At 39.2% G+C, this 18,354-nt stretch overlaps 1 protein-coding gene across 2 annotated transcripts in view; it reads left to right on the forward strand.

Annotated features, from left to right (window-relative positions):
- gpr158a (G protein-coupled receptor 158a) overlaps positions 1-17,631 on the forward strand; it is a 97,949-nt gene extending 80,318 nt beyond the window's left edge. Inside the window, exons 6-12 of one of the 2 annotated variants that reach the window (XM_059327055.1) lie at positions 2,510-2,619; positions 5,100-5,338; positions 8,324-8,462; positions 12,946-13,051; positions 13,993-14,139; positions 14,241-14,324; positions 14,779-17,631. In XM_059327055.1, the coding sequence (XP_059183038.1) occupies positions 2,510-2,619; positions 5,100-5,338; positions 8,324-8,462; positions 12,946-13,051; positions 13,993-14,139; positions 14,241-14,324; positions 14,779-16,656 (2,703 nt within the window). In that variant the 3' untranslated portion in view covers positions 16,657-17,631. The remainder of the gene's footprint in view (positions 1-2,509; positions 2,620-5,099; positions 5,339-8,323; positions 8,463-12,945; positions 13,052-13,992; positions 14,140-14,240; positions 14,325-14,778) is intronic. The other variant, XM_059327056.1, reaches the window with a different exon arrangement.
- The last annotated feature ends 723 nt before the right edge of the window (positions 17,632-18,354 follow it).

Here is an 18,354-nt window from a genome sequence, read left to right on the forward strand (position 1 = left end):
GTGTGTGTTTACTGTTGGACTTCCATTCTACAAACCTGAGAGACCTTAACAAAAGTAAATAGAATGCATGCCTTAATGATAAATGGTCAATAAATGGACCAAGGATCACATCCCAGAAATGATACCTAATACGGAAAAGAGACTTTAAGAAACAATGAAGCAGCAAAAATGTTTTGTAATCATTACTTACTTCCAAAACTTTGTGTAATAAAAAACTTTACTAAAACGGTGTTACTTGTTGTTGGCAAACGTTAATCGGCAAACAACAAAATCTAAAACTTTTCCTTTGTGGTTTTGGCCGGTAAAAACAAACAGTGGGTGAGATCGCACCATTAAAAGAGGAGCTAAATGTGTTAAAAACTTTTCCTGACGACTCATGCCGATTGTTTGGAGCCGGGCCTCGAGGGAGCAGTGTTGCAGATAACACCTCCCCGTGACTGTCTCGTCGAAAACAACACCAGCCTGAAACTGGCACGTGATAGAGATCCAGATGCCGCTTTGTAGTTTATCTAAAATAGAGTCATGAGCTCTGTTTTCCCCCGGTGCTTTTTTACTCATCACCCTGTGCCCTCTTCTGTCCCTGTGGACCAAAACGTGCGTCAGCAAGTTGCTCAGCGCTGTCCCGGCCTGCTATCTCTTTATCGGCTCCTGTCCCTCTCCCTCTAGTTAAAAAAAGAAAGCACTGAGGAGCAGCTACACATTGTTATATAGATATTTCCTTTAACCTCAGTGAGTTCTGGTGTCTATGGATAGTCTAAAAATGTAGTTTCAGAGGCGGAAATAGAATCCAGCGTGAATCACCCTGTATGCATTTAAGATTAACAGCTCATCTATTCATTATTTGCTCTGTGCCACATTTCCTTTGCAAAGCTGAGTCAACTGGAGCGAGCTTTGTTTGAGTCACAAGTTTCTGCGTTTTGTCGGCCGGCCTTGCGAGGATGTGGGCCACCCTTTCTCCCGTGGGGTCCTCGGTGTCCCTCGACTGACTCAAACCTAGTGAGCAAAAATATCCACATGCCTGCGTCTTCTCCGCAGCCTGAGGGAACGTAATAATGCCTCAGCTAATCCGATTAACATTAACAATCCCACAGGGGAAATCGCTGCACATCTGCAGCGGACAGATAATTATGTTGCCTCAGATGTTTGTTTCTTTTTTTGTGTGTGTGTTTGTTTTGGCGCTTTCTTTGGAAGACCATCAGTGTTTGTCTTTGTGGGCATGGATGGGCATCGTTTCAGTGTGTTTCTAGGTCTTTGTAGCAAACATGGGTGGATGCCCTCCTCCTTGTCTCAAGGGCAAGCTTTATATGATGTTAGCGGGCTCAGATGGATTTGTGTTTTTTGAGTAATGCCATGGATGGTGATAAAACAACACTACACTTCACTGTTCTGTCTTGTTTTAACTGTTGCGGCCAAAAGAAATACATTTATTTTCTCTTTAATGTATAAGGCTTATATTTTCTTGAGAAAGCGACTCTACCTCTGAGGTTTACCACTGATAATAGTCGTAGTAATTGCAGATTAGTTAGTATGGGTTGCTTTAGTCATAGTAATTACAGCAGGGGCTAAGATGGGAATTTTGAACTGAGGGGGACGAAGCCACTAGTTATTTTTTTCCACTCCATGCCTTAACCAAAAGAAGTTTTATTTAATCATTTTTAAACGAACTTTAGTGTAAACAACAACCAACATATTTACAAAAATAAAAAGAAGTTTGTACATACCCTGAATATACTGCTGGGCAATTTCTTGTCTGTCAGGCTTTTCTGAGACTATGATGGAGGGACCCAAACAAAGTCCATGACTCTCTTTCTTATTTGTTCACACAACCGGCATTATTAAGGGCCCTGTACAGATGGAGATGATCTGGACAGAAAATGCAAAAGTGGAGTTGCATTCCCACTTTTTATTCCGCGTTCAGATGAGCATCTTTAGGGTGAAATCTACGTGGATACGGTGACGCAAAAGTCCTTGAAATTGGACGTAGTATGCACGCCAGGTGGCTAGACCACCAAGAGCTCCTGCATTCATAGACATTTCTCTTCTCTCCTACTTCTCTTACTAGTAGCACGAAATAGAATAGAAATAGAATTAGAAAAAATTGCCTTGGTAATTAATGCACTTCTCTGTTCTGCTATATTATCTGTGATAATTCTGCTTAACCGTTGAAATGACTCCTGGATAGTTATCAGAGCTGATTGAATGTCTGACTGATGGAAACAGTCCGAAATGTTTGTTGTCATTGGCACATGGATGTTACGTAAACATGTATGTGAGGAGAGCCAGCATGAGCTGATCAGAGACACTTTTCAACCCTTTAGACGGAAACGCAATGGTGGAGCGTTTTAAGATTTCCACTCTGGAGGGTGGTTTCATTTCTTGGCGTTTTTAAGCCTCAAAAACGCCGTCATGGTCTAAACAAAAGGCACATCTGCTAAAATATTTTTGTTGTTTTTAGCTGAGAGCGTTGTCGTGTAAACAGGCCCTCAGTCTTCTTCTCTCTCTCTTGCAGGTTGGGATTCTCTATTTCCAGCCGAGTGTTTTCCGCTGCATCCTGCTGCGATGGGTTCGACTGCTGGGTTTCGCTACCGTCTACGGGACGCTGACTCTTAAGTTGTACAGGTAACACACACACATTACACACACACACAAAAACCATTTGTCCAACATCATTATCCATCCCAGGAAATGCCGATCGGATTACATTGACCTCTTTAAGTGCAATTACTACGTGTCTCACATCTTAACATCTTGTAAAAGTAAGAGCCATATGAAGTGTCAAGGCAGCATGTTCCGCGGCTAATTCATCACCAAACTACGCCGCTGCACATGTTTAGGGGTGGATTCACTGCCTCATTAAACGGTAGAGGGAAATGCCAAGTAAAAGTAATTAAGAAAACACGGGGTGCTTTGGCCCCAAATGATCTCCATATATAACGTTGTATTGAATGATGGTTGGCAAGAGACAAAGGAGAGACAAGTGTGTGTGTGTGTGTGTGTGTGTGTGTGTGTGTGTGTGTGTGTGTGTGTGTGAGAGAGAGATCAGAGGAAGGGAGAGGACTGCTGGAGGATATAGTGAGGGGGAGACAAGAGGGGGAGTTATCCAGCACTGAATAGCTGATAATGAGACAGGGGGTCTGCTGTATTTAAAGTAATGCACTTGGAATTGTTCATCTGAGGGGCTTTTTGTCAGGTGAATCTGTCAAAAAGGCCTAATGAAGATGCTGATTAAGAGGATGTGGCTAATGCGAGCGGGAGCCGAGTAAACCCTTAGAGGTGCGAGTTAACATATTGCACAGATCAATTTTTGATGGGGGGCTCATTAGCGGGGAGCGCAGTGGACACTTCATCAATGTGCGTGAAGGGCACAGACTAAGAATAGCGACGGCTGGTCATGTGTTTGAGCTCAGTTTAATTCCGGTTACACAGTCTTTGTGTTTGTGGATTTAATACTGTCAATCAGAAACGCAAAAAAATAACAGCTCTGAATAATGATGCATTTCAGAGCTGAACATTTCTGCTTTGGTGCATGATATTAAAACTGATGGAAACAAAAAAAAAGAGCAGATTCTTTGATATTTCAGCTGTTTTCTATTGGACATGTATCATGTGTTTCTTACTTACTTTTATGTTTTGAATCGATCTGACATAATGCTAAGATATTTATAACATATTAGATAAGATATAAGATAAAATAAGATATACATTATAAAATATTGTGCAAATTTTCTTTCAATTTTCTTCCAAACTACACAACAATGTGGGTCATTTGCCTGAAAAAAAACCAAGGATATGAGCTTTGTTTTTGCCTGATCTTTCACCTTTTTGCCCAATCTCATGACCATTTCTGATGTACCACTTCTAAACTATCTTTAGTGTAAAGAAAACTACCTTTTCAGGGGTTAAGGGGAGATAAATATTGTCGTCATGGATAAATAAAGACCAACGTAGCAAAGGTTAGGTTTAGGAATGTGCCAATCTAATATGCCGGATCGCATAATTGAGAAAACGACAAATGCTGTTCTTCTTCTGGTGAGAATAGTACATATTACATTATATATCATAAACAAAGCCAGATGTACAGCAACTTAAGTTAATCCAAATCTTTTGCAAACACAAGAAAATAAACTTTTGCCTACACATAGTTACAGCAGCAGGTCGTATGAATTCATATTTTCCGACCTTTTGCAAGAAAAAATTTCAAATGGACTCAAAGTTCCTACTTGTAAACTTAAATTCATCCATCCCAACTTCATGAAGAAGGAGTAATCTGATGTCACACCACAACAGCAGCACCCATTAAAGTGCACATTATAAATGGCAAACCATCTGTCACGACCAAACTGTGAAGCCAAACCCAAATGCACAACTCTTTAGACCAAAGTTGCAAACTAAAGTTTTATTAAACAAAATGAAAATCCATCAACCACTAGAGTCTTCAATTTAAAACATGCATACCTTTTTATTGTAAACCCCTCTGTCGTTTATACATGTCTGCAGACTGCTGAGTTCACTTTGTGCACAAAAAAACCTCAGTTTGTCACAGTCCGCCTTTTTTTGTGTTTATGTTTGGCATTGTGCAACTTGGACGCTTTGAGGTCAAAAGTTAAAAATGTAATACTGTTCCCTGACGTTAGCTGGAACGCAGCATAAGGTTCAGGCTATGAGGGTTGCTAAAGGGAATTCTGGGAAATGTAGTAATTTACTAAAACAAGGAGGAAATTCAAGAAAAAAGAGCATAGTAAAAAATAAAGGGTGAATGATGCCCTAATTTGATGCTGTCTTTGTAGCTCTAAATTATTTTCCCATAGAAAATAATAGAATATCTTATTGTCACATGTACAACAAAATTAAGTGCATTCCTTGTTAGTGCCAGATTAAAAATAAATAAACAAGAGCAAAAATTTATAAATAATAGGTATATAAAAAACAGGGGAAAAAAATTAACAACAACAAACAGACATAAACAGTGAAAACAACATATCAAACAACTACATTTGCACAAGTCCTCATGGCATCATTTAAAGCCTTGACGGCTGTTTTTGAGTCTTTTCAATAATCTACTGTGATCTAAGTGTGAGTGTCTCCTCTCGCTCCCACAGGGTGCTGAAGGTGTTCCTGTCCCGCACAGCCCAGAGGATCCCCTATATGACCAGCTGGCGAGTGTTGCGTCTGCTTGGCATCATCCTGCTCATCGTCTGCTGGTTCCTGGTGGCGTGGACATCTGCCGTCTGTCAGAACCCGGACAGGAAGTTGGCTCTCATCGACGTGGGCTACACGCCCAACGGCCTGCAGTTCAGCATGTGCTTGCTGGATCGCTGGGACTACATGATGGCTGTCGGTAGGCGCCGCCTCTGCACTTTGCCTCCGTAGGGCGTTGTGAATTGATTTATACTAGTGCAGTGCCCGTAGGAAGTATGTATCCGTTAGCATGCTAATCGTTATTGTTATTCTGCATTATGCAGAATGCTGCACTAAAAGTACATTAACATGAACCCAATTAGCTGATATACTATATTGCATGTAAGTATCTCATATCAAATTATGGGCATTATGAATGTCATCCCTGAAAGAGTAATGCAACAAGTGAATAAAGCTAAAACTCTGCTTAGCATGCTAATCGCGAATAACATAATTTGCACATTACATGCAGACCACTACAACGTCTGCAACTCCATAAAACACTTACTTTTAATAAGGTACACACACCATCCAGCACATACACATTGAACATTGATATTCGCTGGAAACTATTCGAATATTATTGGAAAATCAAACCTTGTAGCGCACTTTAAAACTAGAGTAAATAGACTTACAGATGAGATGAGTCAGGCGTAGAAATCCAGAGCGAATTGGTTTACTGACCAGGTGTAGGCCTATCACACAATGGGGCGGAGCTCCCCTAAAAGGCCGATCAGAAACAGTGCAATGCCACAACACGTCCTTCGTAAATAATGATGATTATTTTCACACCTTTGTGCCATGTGCAAGCCACATACGAAATCTTAGGTCAGTCTGACTAGATAATGTCAGCTAGATATGCTCTAGACACACATTTACACACACAAACACACAGACGCTTCTTGCTTTTATAGATAGATGAAGTGAACTCTGCCACTGCGAGCAGGTTATTTGAGGTATTCGTGGCATAAAATCAAGAAGTAATTTGTTTGCCGTGATAGCATTTGGAGTTCAAAGAGAGTGAGGGAGACAAGAAAACAGAAGTTGGATGACTAAAACAGTTTACTTTTGGCGCTGCTCATGCATTTCCCAAAAGTAGACATTAATCCTCTCCACCGGGTGCTTTTACACTTTTGGATATTTTCCTGCGTGGAGGAGAGGGCGACCAGCGGCAGATGAAGGCAGATGAGAAATCAAAGATGCTCGCGTCGAAGAAAATCTGCATGCTGTTTTACGTCTGCTGACTCAGGCTTAAATGAGAGAGCAACTGTGGTCCTTTTTGACTTCTGGGAAAACAGACGGACCCCCAGCAGAGGCCGCACGCTGTGATACTGTATAACGAAGGCACATTTTCATTCGCTTTATTAGGAGGTAAAAATAGTCCATTAATAGGGAAATGCAAGTCAGCTCTGACGTCACCAGCTCATAAATTACAAACACACACAAATCCAGACGCAATAGATCTTTTTGATTTAGAAATCTGCACTTGCACACACTCACTGCAACTTTATTATTTACTTTATTTATTATTTGACCCAAGTATGCACAATAAAACTGCAGCTACAGCATTGCAATGATGTGTTCATAAAATCCAACACATTATATTTTATTGGATCGCATTTCCCTGATATCCTTGCAGACAAACCAGCATTATTTTACTGTTTATGCTCTGTAAAAATGGCATTTCGGTCAAGTCATGTATGTCAATTGCTGTACCGAATAGTTTGAAGCACATTTTTTTGCTTTTTTTCTATTTAAACCTGGTACTTTTGCACAGTAGCAGATAAAGATTAGGCCACACTAATATTATTAGTTTTAAATATTTGTATAATTAGATTCCAGTGGTGGCTGCACACAGCTCTACAATGGAATCAGTTTTTAACCATTTTAAATAGTTAAAAAATAAAATAAAATATAAGGTGGTTAATGTTGATATTGATGGCTGCCACAAATAAATTAAATAAATCACTTCATTCAAATTGAGGATTTTATTTGAGGATTTAAAAAAATAATTTAGGGTGATAAAATAAAATATTCAGCTTTTGTTTTTTTAAAGTACATCTTCTTTGTACAGCTTTTTAAGGCACCATTTATGAAAAATAAATCAATTTAATTTGTTAGAATATGATTTAAGTAAAAGTATGTAAGTATAATCAGGAAAATATAATAAGCATATTTAAAATACTCAATGCTGGTGTTCATCCTTCCCAAGTGTCTTACATGATAATAAATAATGTTTAAGGTTTATAATAACCAATAAAACATTTTAATAAGCTCTTAATAAAAAGTCCAGCTGCTCTGAAACACAAAGCAAGTACCATGCATAGACCAGCCCGAGAGATTTACATTTTCAAATCAAAAAATTTGTATTATTATATTTTATTAATGGAGGGAAAAATTATCTATTAAGCCGCAGTAAACAATCTGCCTGCCTCATTCTTTATTATTTTAAACATAGAGAAAATAATAGAGAAAAATAATGTTTCTATAAGGTCATAAAGGGAGCCAGTCCACCTATTTCTACAAAATACTATGCTGATTTCAATTGGTAATCAGGAGTTTTTTTAATTTATTTTTGTGTGTAAAGAATATGAGGTTTTTGAATTATAACCAGAAATTGCTCGGCCATATTTGACCCTCACCTGCCCTCACGTACCAATGACAAACAACACTTCTATGAGTGGCCAATTTCATTTAATGCTCACTACTGTTCCCGCAGTGAGGAATACATGTGATTCACTCCCCACGGTTCAAGCAGACGACACTATAAATGTGAAAATAATGGCACCAGGTTTTCATGGAAAAAGCAGCGTGTTTATTGCAGTGGAGTCGGCTGCCTAGGAGACATTACATGGGGTTGCCATGAAGGTGCGCGGGGATTCATTTATTGTCCGGAGAATACAACCACAGCTGTTACAAATGAGTCTGATAGCTCGTGTTAAACAGGGTATTTTCCTGTATGGCCGTGTTGTACAAGCAGCTCCATGAGAGCACTGAACTGTGAAGTGGCTGGTTGGTGGGTTCATGTCCCCTCTTTTTTGTGTTTTTTTTTGGCCTGAAAAGCCCGTGTGCTGCATATAAATTATTTTTTGGCTCCCGTATGTTCATTGTGTTCACCACCTCTTTTCTCATTCTTGCTCCACAGCTGAGTTCCTCTTCCTGCTGTGGGCCGTGTACCTGTGTTACGCTGTGAGGACGGTGCCGTCGGCGTTCCATGAGCCTCGCTACATGGCCATCGCCGTTCACAACGAGCTCATCCTGACGGCAATATTCTATGTCATCAGGTGAGAGCGCCTCCTCGCAGATCATTAGCCAAAGTCAAAGTCAGCTTTATTGTCAATTCTTCACATGTACCCAACACACAAAGGAATCAAAATTACGTTTCTAACTATCCCACAGTGAAGACAAGACATTTCTAACACTAAACTAAACAGCAAAGTGCACAGACACAACAAATAGAGACAAACTTATCCTAAAACTAAAATAGACAATAAATCAAATGCACAGTAGATTAGGGCTGGGCGATATGGACCAAAAGTCATATCCCGATATATTTAGGCTGAATATTGATATACGATATATATCCCGATATTTTTATCTCAAAGAGAGAGCAAATGTTCAGCCAAAGTCAAAGCCAAATATGATCATTTTGTTATTTTATATTAATATATGTCCGACCACTTCGGAACTAAGTTGGAAATTACGTAAATACATGGCCAAAATAAACACATTTCTATTTGATCAAATAATCATCTAGTTATATATTGTCAATAGCTTTACATGATTCCTTGACCCAGAAAATGTATATTTTGACACAAAGATTGACCTTCTAAGTGGCTTGGAAGATATATTGGTTCTCATAGATTTTATATGGCTGCTATCTCTGATGTGCCACCTTGATGAAGTGGCTCCCATCAAAAATTTAAACTTATGGAGATGCAGAACATGTGTAAAAAATGTGGCGCTTTTGTCCGGCGTGTCCCCATTCTTCTCAAATCTGGTCCTTAGCCGCCTGACTATTATTCTAAAGTGAAATATAGGTATCAGAGTATGCATATGGAGGAGGGGCTATTCACACATCTGACCATTGTCAATGTTTGTGTGATAATGTGCTGATATATATCTGCTGCACTGCGTTGTGGCATATTTACATGTTACCTAGTTAGCACATTTCACCCTGCACTGCACAAACTACTCAGATTGCACGACTTGTCCTTTCTGGTGTCGTCCTTATAAAAAAAGATCTGAGTCATGTGTGAGTCACATTTTAACCCCTGTAGTAGCCATTTCATTGCAGTGACAGCACTTTTTTAACCTTGACCTCACTGTATAAAATATCCTGCTGTGATCTCTAGGATAATCAAAGCCTCATTAAAACTTTACAACCATAAGCTAGAGACCTAGAGCATTCAGTCTTGGTGTCTTAATGTCGTATTCTGGAGTTGTTGGGTTTTTTTATAGCATTTTTATAAATTATCCAGTAAAAAAAAGGCAACATTTTGCACCAAATGTGTGTAACAAACGGTATCAACCCAAAAATTGCTGTAACAACTTATGAGACATAATTGAGCATGGAAATTATAGGTTTAAGGAAAACGGCAGACTTTTTTATTTTTTTTATTTCTGTATTTGCAGACTCCATACAATTGTCTCAAACAATACAACATACTTTATTTTGTGGAAACACCCCACTTTCTATATTTTTATGAAAACTTAGCAAGAAAAAACCCCCCCAAAAAACACACAAATACCCCTATATATACACAAGAGTAAAAATAAATTGAAAAAGTGGAGGTCAGTGTTGACATTGTAAATCAATGAATGGGAAACACAAGAAATATTTGTGCATTTTTTTGCAGTTGTGTGATGTTTATTCATCACGTCCCCGGTGTGTTAAGGCCTTTAGACAATCAAAACTGAATAAATATCAGTTCCTGGCACTATCTCAATAGTCCTTATGTGGTAACTCACATGCATCTGGGGCTCCAAGGAGGATAAAACAAACAACTACTATCAAAAAAAGCATCTTCCTCAACATGACTGACATTCGCATCATGCTCCACATTCACTCGCTCCATATTTATTATCATAGTCTTTGATTGCCCTGTGCTGTTGTCATTTTGACGTTCATGTCCTCCAGCAGATCGTCTCATTTCCATCACATATAGGATACCGTGTGAGGCTCAACCCCTCTGTTCATCCGGGAGTAGTTGTTTTTTTTTATTGTAGTGAAATCGGCCCGCTCCCTCCAGTCTACATGTCAAGTAGCTGCACTGTGCAGTTTATAAATGAGGCGTTTCAGCTGACACCGCCACTGCCATTCCTAGCTGGAGTCCCCTTAATTGAGAGCTCAGCTCCATCACATTATTTACTAATGAACCGTGTCAAAATGATTTATGTTTTGTTTTTTCAAGACGGTATAAGTAGCTTGAATTATCGGCAGCCATATTCCATTTATAAATCAACATCCATTACCAAAAAAAATGAAAGTGTGTATCATGGACGATAGTTTCTTAGAAAATGTTTTACTTTTTTACAGTTTTGATGGTAATTGAACACCCGGTTCTTTGTGATTTCTCTTTCGCCAACCCTTTTAATCTTCCTCTTCAGCCTTGTTGTGGGGCTTTTCTCTCAAACAACACCCCGAAATAAACTGGAAAGTTACCTGAATTGTTATACCACAGTCGGGACATCAGGTAAAATGGGACCAATTAGGTTTCACATCTTGAGGTATTTTACCTTAAAAAACCCTTTTAAAACATTATATTTTATTGAAATATATTTACCTCATATTCTTGCAGAACAACCAGCATTATTTCACCGTTTATGCTCTGTAAAACTGGTCTTTTGGTCAAGTCATTTTTGGCTGTAACGGATATATTGAAGCTTAATTTATTACGTTCATTCAAATTCAAAATCAACATAAGATTTTAAAATATTTTTGTATTTTATTTTCTATTTAAAGTACTTCTACACATTTGCAGATAAAGATTAGGTAACACAAATATTATTAGTTTTAAATATTTGTAGAACTCCAGGGGTGGCTTCATGCAGTCTACAATGAAATTCCCATAATAATTTATCTTCAATTACCAAATAAAAGTGTGTATCGTCGACATATAACCTTATAGCTTCTTGGTAGAAGTATTGGTAACGCTTTATAATAAGGTCCTTAATAACCATTTATTAACAAGTAATAAGGCATTGTTGTCGCTTTAGATCCGGTAGTTGCAAAAAGCATAGATAACTTATAGTTACCTTATAATAGATGAGCAATAAAGTATATTCTAATATCAATAAGCAAACAAAATAAGATTAATAAAGGCATGGCAAAGACATAATGGGTGGGTCATGGGTGTTTGTAATGCCATTATTAACTTATATAAGCTTATAAACACACAATAATGTTAATAAGCATCTTGTAAGGACTTACAAGGGCCTGATTACTTGTTAATTAATGGTTATTACAAGGACCTTAATATAAAGCGTTACCAAAGTATTTGATGGGATTTAAACATCTGGCTCTTTGTGATAATCTGCCTCTTGTGAAGCTTCTCTCTGCACAAAATGGCCAAACGAGACACCCTAATAAACTGGAAAGTTGCCTGGCGTGGCTAGTTATTCTGACCGGCTGCCACCAGAGACCGCAGCGTACACTGGGGCTTGTTAGAGGCATCCGGCGTCCATTTGTGTTCCTCAAACAACCTGCTATTCAATCCCACAGCAGCCAGTTAAAGCTGCTTGTTTCCTGTGATAGTCGTCAGGCTTTAGCCAGGTCCAGGTGCGAGTGGGATGCTGAGAGAAAATGAAGGGAGGGCGAAGTGTGAGTGATGGGGAGTGTTTTCAGTGAGAGGAAACGGCATGCCAAGGTTATTAAACCCTCATCTGCACAGAATCTCACAAAACATGAATGAGGGAAGACTTCAAAGCTTTGGGACATTTCATATGCTGGACCTTTGCCTTCATTCATGCCTCCAAGCTATTACCACAGTAACTGTTCGTTAATTAGCCATTTGCCACCTTCAACAACGTAATGAGCCTGCTGGATGACATTTTCTTGGGTAGAGGCTCTCTGGTGGTTGAATTAGCATCTGACAGGACGTACCTTCATATCTTTAGTGCACACGAGGTCTCACTGTGCTGAAAGCCTGTTTTAAATAAAAGGCTGGGGCACTGCTATTGTTTCTGCCAGTAATTATCTCATTTTCCACCAACTGCCGTGCCACAGTCCGCCCAGTGTGTTATTGTCTGATGTATAAATAGGCCGAATCTTGCAACCAGATCAAGGTCACTCCCCTTTTATTGTGAATCCAATTGAAAGAATGAGGAAAATATTGTGTCCTTGCCGGAGAAAAGGATCACCCAAGTGGAACGTTATATGAGGCAGTGGAATTGACGCCTAGACAGACAGTGTATAAATCTACTTTGGCTGAAAACACATTAAGTCTGCTGCTCTCACCCGGCTCCATCTGTATCTAAGAGGTTTTACTGCAGACGGAGCAACGTGTATGAATATCACGGCATAATTTAGTTATACTTCACTGCATTTGCTGTATGTACTTTTGGAATTTGACGCTTAGCAATCATAAAGATGTTTACAATGTGTTTATTAACATAACAGTTGTACTGGGCGGGGGGGAAATAGGAACACAAATATTAAAATACACTTTGTGTTATTAAAACTGTAGTTTAACTGATAGTAAATATATCCTCAACGAGTAAAATATTTGATTAACATTTTGTTGTTTTCTCTTTACGTCCTGACAGGTTCACTCTCGCTCCAGAGCTCCATCCAGACTGGATGCTGCTTCTGTTCTTCACCCACACCCACTTAACTGTGACAGTAACACTGGGTCTATTACTCATCCCCAAGGTAAACATCAACAACAACAAAAATGATGCTTTTTTCTTTTTTTGACAAAATGCTAGTACACCTTTTAAAATTAAACAAATGCTAAATAAAATTGTCGTATTCTTACTTTTGATTATGATGTTTTATTTTTTGATTATAGAATAATGAAATATTTATTTATATTTACTAAATATTTTTTACATACATTTCTAATAATAATTGTTTTTTTTTGTATTTTATTTTAAGGATAAAGCTTTCAATATTATATATTTTTGCTTATTGCCAACAAATCCCATAAAAAGACCAAAACCAACAATTAATTGATTCTAGTAACAAGTATAGTCTGTGTAGCTGAAGCCTGATATAACTTATTCATCTGTGCTAGAGAGAATAGAGAACGGAAAACTCCAAAATATGTCAATGAGTCACTTAATAAATAAATTATTATACCATTGAAATGTACCAAAAGATGAAGTGAAAAATGTAAGTAGGCATTACTTAATTGGTTTAATGTGATTTTGAAGTTTAATGTTTAATTTTTATTAATTGTTTTATTAATTATTATATTTTAATCAATGTAAAAAAAAAAAGTATTTATTTAATTAATTTTTAATGTATTATTTTATAAAAATATATTTTTCGTTATTTGCCTTTTGTATTTGCATTGTTTTATTTTCTTAAATAGATATCTTTATGCATTTCTTTTTCATTATGCAAATGAGGGGGCTGTCAGCACCAATGTGTATTAGTCATAGACTGTATAAAATGGTATTAGTGCACATCTGAAAATACTGAAGAAATGCACTATTTACTCCTAGTTGAGTGACAGTTTCTTAAAAACTACAGTACCAAGTTGTTTTAGAAAATAAGTTAGCCATGAAGTCATTATATATTATTATAGATAGCTTCACCATTTTACCTTAGTGTAACAACCCTTTTTTTTCTTCATGTCACTCCACTAGTTCCTGTTTGCTGGCACTCACATGAGAGATGATATTGCCTCCGAGGCCTATGAGGACGAGCTGGACATGGGTCGTTCTGGGTCGTATCTCAACAGCAGCATTACATCAGCGTGGAGCGAACACAGCCTGGACCCCGAGGACATCCGGGTAAGCAGTGTTTCCTTTTAAACCTTTCATTCCATTGTATAACCTGGTAACATCTCTTGAATCCTCCCAAAATACTGAGCAGTGGCAGTTTTTTATTACAGACACCAGACGAAATGGGCCCTCTCAGTTCTATTAATGGCTGTGGCGTAAGGTCTTGCGACAGTCTTTGGGAAAAACGTACCAACGTGAGCAGAGATTTCCGTTTGTCTGTTAGAGCTGAAGAAGTCTCTCAACCAAAAAATTTTGGGCAAGCTTATTTACCAGAAGGCACCTCTAGTATTGGATGGGTATACAAACAGAAATATGACAAATTAAAGACCTGAGCTTCGAGGCTGTTTCAGACCTAACATTAAAACACTCCGTTTTCTGATTTAATGCTGTCCAAGACTGTCCTGTCTTTGCTTTTTTTCAGCACGCATGTTATATTCCGTAGTGCATCATTTAACAGCCGTTTGTAGTCACGTGTCATGAACTTGAACTGCATGTTCTCTGTGCAGTAGAATGTCTGCTTTTTTTGTAACAGTGTTTTGATTAGAAATCCCTTTTTGTAAAGCCGTGTAACCGCTTTATTGTTCCAAACATGCAACTGATTGCTTTGCCTCTATCTTTTTTTCCTTGATTCTTTTCATGAATATGCAGGAGGAGCTGAAGAAACTCTACTCCCAGTTGGAGATTTACAAGAGGAAGAAGATGCTGGCAAACAACCCTCATCTCCAGAAGAAACGGAGCTCCAAGAAAGGATTGGGTCGCTCGCTGATGAGGCGCATCACAGAGATCCCAGAGTCAGTGCACCGGCAATGCAGCCGCGAAGACAAGGAGGCTGGAGAACACGGGAGCAACCGCAACAGCATCTGCATGTTGAAGAAGAACCCCTTCGATCCAACTCACCCTGGAAAGCCGGCGAAGGAGGAGACACTGAAGAACAAGGTTTTCTCGCTCAAGAAGTCCCACAGCAGCTACGACCACGTCCGCGATCAGAGTGAAGACTCCAACAGCTCGGCGACAGACAAGATGGAGGTGACCCCGGCTGAAGGCTCCCTCCTGGATACACTTATGGGCAAGAAACTGGTCAAGAAGAAGTCCAGTGAGAACATAAGTGTCCCCAGCGAATCTACGGAATCGGTTCCTTTGGTCTGCAAGTCAGCAAGCGCCCATAACCTCACTGCAGACAAGAAGCCAATTCATCCAAGAGCCTCCATGCTGCAGAAATCCCTCAGCGTCATTGCCAGTGCCAAAGAGAAGACTTTGGGCTTGACAGGAAAGACCCAGAGCACGGAGGACAGCAATAAGAAGAGTCAGCCAAAGAGCAAAGACACAAGGGCCAATGCAGAGTCGGAAAACGAGTGCCAACCCAAGATGATTATAAGTCAGTCAGTTGAGTACAAACAGACTGCGCCACTAGGCAGGATCATGAAGCAGCCAGTGAGCGGCAGCCAGCCTACGATCTGCTCCGATCCAGGCAAGGGAAAGGACCTCTACGATCTGTCAGAAGTGTGTCCCTGGGAAGTGGAGGATCTTCCGACTCCATCTGAAAACAAGGTGCAAAAGCATGTATCCATAGCGCCAAAGGAAACCACGACTGTGCATGGAGGCAGCACCAAGGGAGGCAAATCTCATCAGCAGAAGCAGAAAACTTCTGATCATTCTCCATCAAGTGGCAGGAATTCAAAGGAAATTCAAAAGTCGACAGCAGTGCGAGCAGATGTATGTCCGTGGGAAGATGGAGGTGAAAGTCAAGGCAGTCCATCGGAAGGCAAGCAACAAACGTACAGTCAGGCCAGCAAACCTGCAATGACCCAGCAGCCTCATTCTACGACAGAGAGCTCCAAAACACATCGGGTAGAGGTTTGTCCGTGGGACTTCCAAGAGGCCGAAACAACAACAGAGTTAGCTCGTTCACCAGATACGACAACACAAAGAAAAGGCACCTCTCCTGTAGATGGGAAAGGGAGAAGTAGCCTTTCCGATCCATCCAAAACAGGAGGCTCGCTCCAGCCGCCATCTTCAAAAGTCGATGTATGTCCTTGGGACTACGACAGCACTGCAGTATCTCCAAATTCTGAGAGGACACCGAGTCCCTCTCGAGCACCCAAAACCAAGGAATCCCCATCAAAAAAGAAGGGTACCCCTTCCACAAGAACAGTTGAGAAAGAGAAAACAAAAGACGCTGATGATGAGAAAAGTAGAACAAAAGCTAAGGACAAAAGCAAATCTTCAGACAAGCACGTGAGCCAACAGAAAATGGCTGAGGTATGCCCGTGGGATGTAGAGAGTCATCAGGAAGTGCCGGCAGTAGAAAAAAGGAAAAGCGCAAATGTTGGAGCGGCCAAACCGAAGCCTGCTGAAGTCTGTCCGTGGGATTTTGAGGATACTTCAGATAACAAAGGTACAGACAGAAGTGCTCCTGTAGTGAAACAGAGCAGTCCAAACCCTAAAGGCAGAGCTGCAGTTGCTCCTAAAAAGGCAGATGTTTGTCCCTGGGACTTTGAGGATAGCACATCGAGCAAGAAGGCATGACACTTAACCTTAATGGACCACTGAAAATTATAGTTATTGATGTATACTTTTTTTCACTTTGAAATCGTTAAATATTACCTTTTACTATTAGTGCGGTGACTTGGAAGAAAAGTTGATCAAGTTCCACAAGTTGCCTTCCTTCTGAGGTTTTGTTCCTGTTTTACCTATTTTGAAAAATAAGTAAAATGTACAAAAAAAAAAACTTAAAGTCATGACGAGCATTCCAGATTATTACAGGAAAAATCCTGAAGATAAATCTTAGACTAATTATGCAACTTTTGATTCCTTTTCACTTCATGAGCAATGTTGAAAATCTGCATTTACCATGTTCTGTATTTAGTCGACTATTTTTTTTTACACGGTTCTTTTTGTGCATTAACATCATCACTTAATGGACTAGGACATGACATGACAACAGGAGAAAAAAAAGAAGTATGAAATTAAGGTTGATGTACAAAAACAGCAAAAGTGAAAGCCAAAGAAAAAGGAAACATTTGCAAAGAGGCATGTTGATCTTAAGGCGGTAATATTAACTTATTAATTTGTGTCCAATCGTTGGCACAGAGGGAAGAACTCAATGAGGAAATCAGTCTATAGCACTTTAGCCAACTCCATAAAACAAGAACTGAGGACAGGCTCCGTTCTTCTTGTACATTTTGTCTTCATACTTTAAACTTCATGGCATGGCACCACACATGATCTCACACACCGACCAAACTTAGACATGTTCTGTTTTTGTTTAGATCTATTTAATTGTAGTTCTTTGCAGATAAAAATGCTTCCAAGTCTGCAGAGATGTACTGTATGTGCCTAACTAACTAGCGTTGTCTTGTATCAGTCCGAAGTGAAGCGAGTGGCTTCTCCTTCGGCACTTTGTGACGGTGAATTATATAAACAGCATGCACAGCCAGGTATTGAGAGTAGTTGGACCCTACCGGTTTGTCAACAAAAGCGGTTCATTTCTTGACAAATATATGTTGTTTTTTTATACCAGAGGCACTTCTTTTCCTGCTTTCATATTCCCAAAAGCCCATTCAGGGTGGTGAAGATTATACGAGAGCAGCATTAACATGAATGTGTGTCATATGTAAAAAGAAAAGTAGGGTTAGAAAAATACAGAAGGAAATAGTGAGGAATAATTTGCACCAGCTTTGTTTATGAATCCAGCATGGGTCTTTGTGTTGGCTTGCACCAAGTGTGTGTGTGTGTGTGTGTGGGTGTGTGTGTCTGTGTGTGTGTGTGTGTGTGTGTGTGTGTGTGTGTGTGTGTGTGTGTGTGTGGACACAATATAATGAATTAATGAAAATGTTATTCTGTAGTTGAACCTGATTATTCTCATACATGAAAGCTTTCTGTCCCTGTCTCACCAAAACTAACATTAATTAACATTTAATTCTACAAACAGCTGATAGAAACTGCTGCATAAAAGGAAAACATTGGTTTATTCTAACTTTATTTCCTTAATTGTGGTCATTTTTCCACTGGGTAAAAATAGCCGTGTTTCCATTCGTCCATTCCATTTTTATGCACATTCTTAAGTAACCTATTATAAAATTATATTATAAAACCAGCTAAATTTGATAAAGCATCCCTTAATTGCACAAAAGGTTTAATACTGGCTGAGTTGTTTTTTTTGCCCTTGTCTGAAAAATAGTTGATGCACTAAATGTAATATGGAAAAGCCTGAATAAGTTCTGA

This window comes from Centropristis striata, chromosome 23 (genome assembly GCF_030273125.1).
Source record: "Centropristis striata isolate RG_2023a ecotype Rhode Island chromosome 23, C.striata_1.0, whole genome shotgun sequence".
NCBI lineage: Eukaryota > Metazoa > Chordata > Actinopteri > Perciformes > Serranidae > Centropristis > Centropristis striata.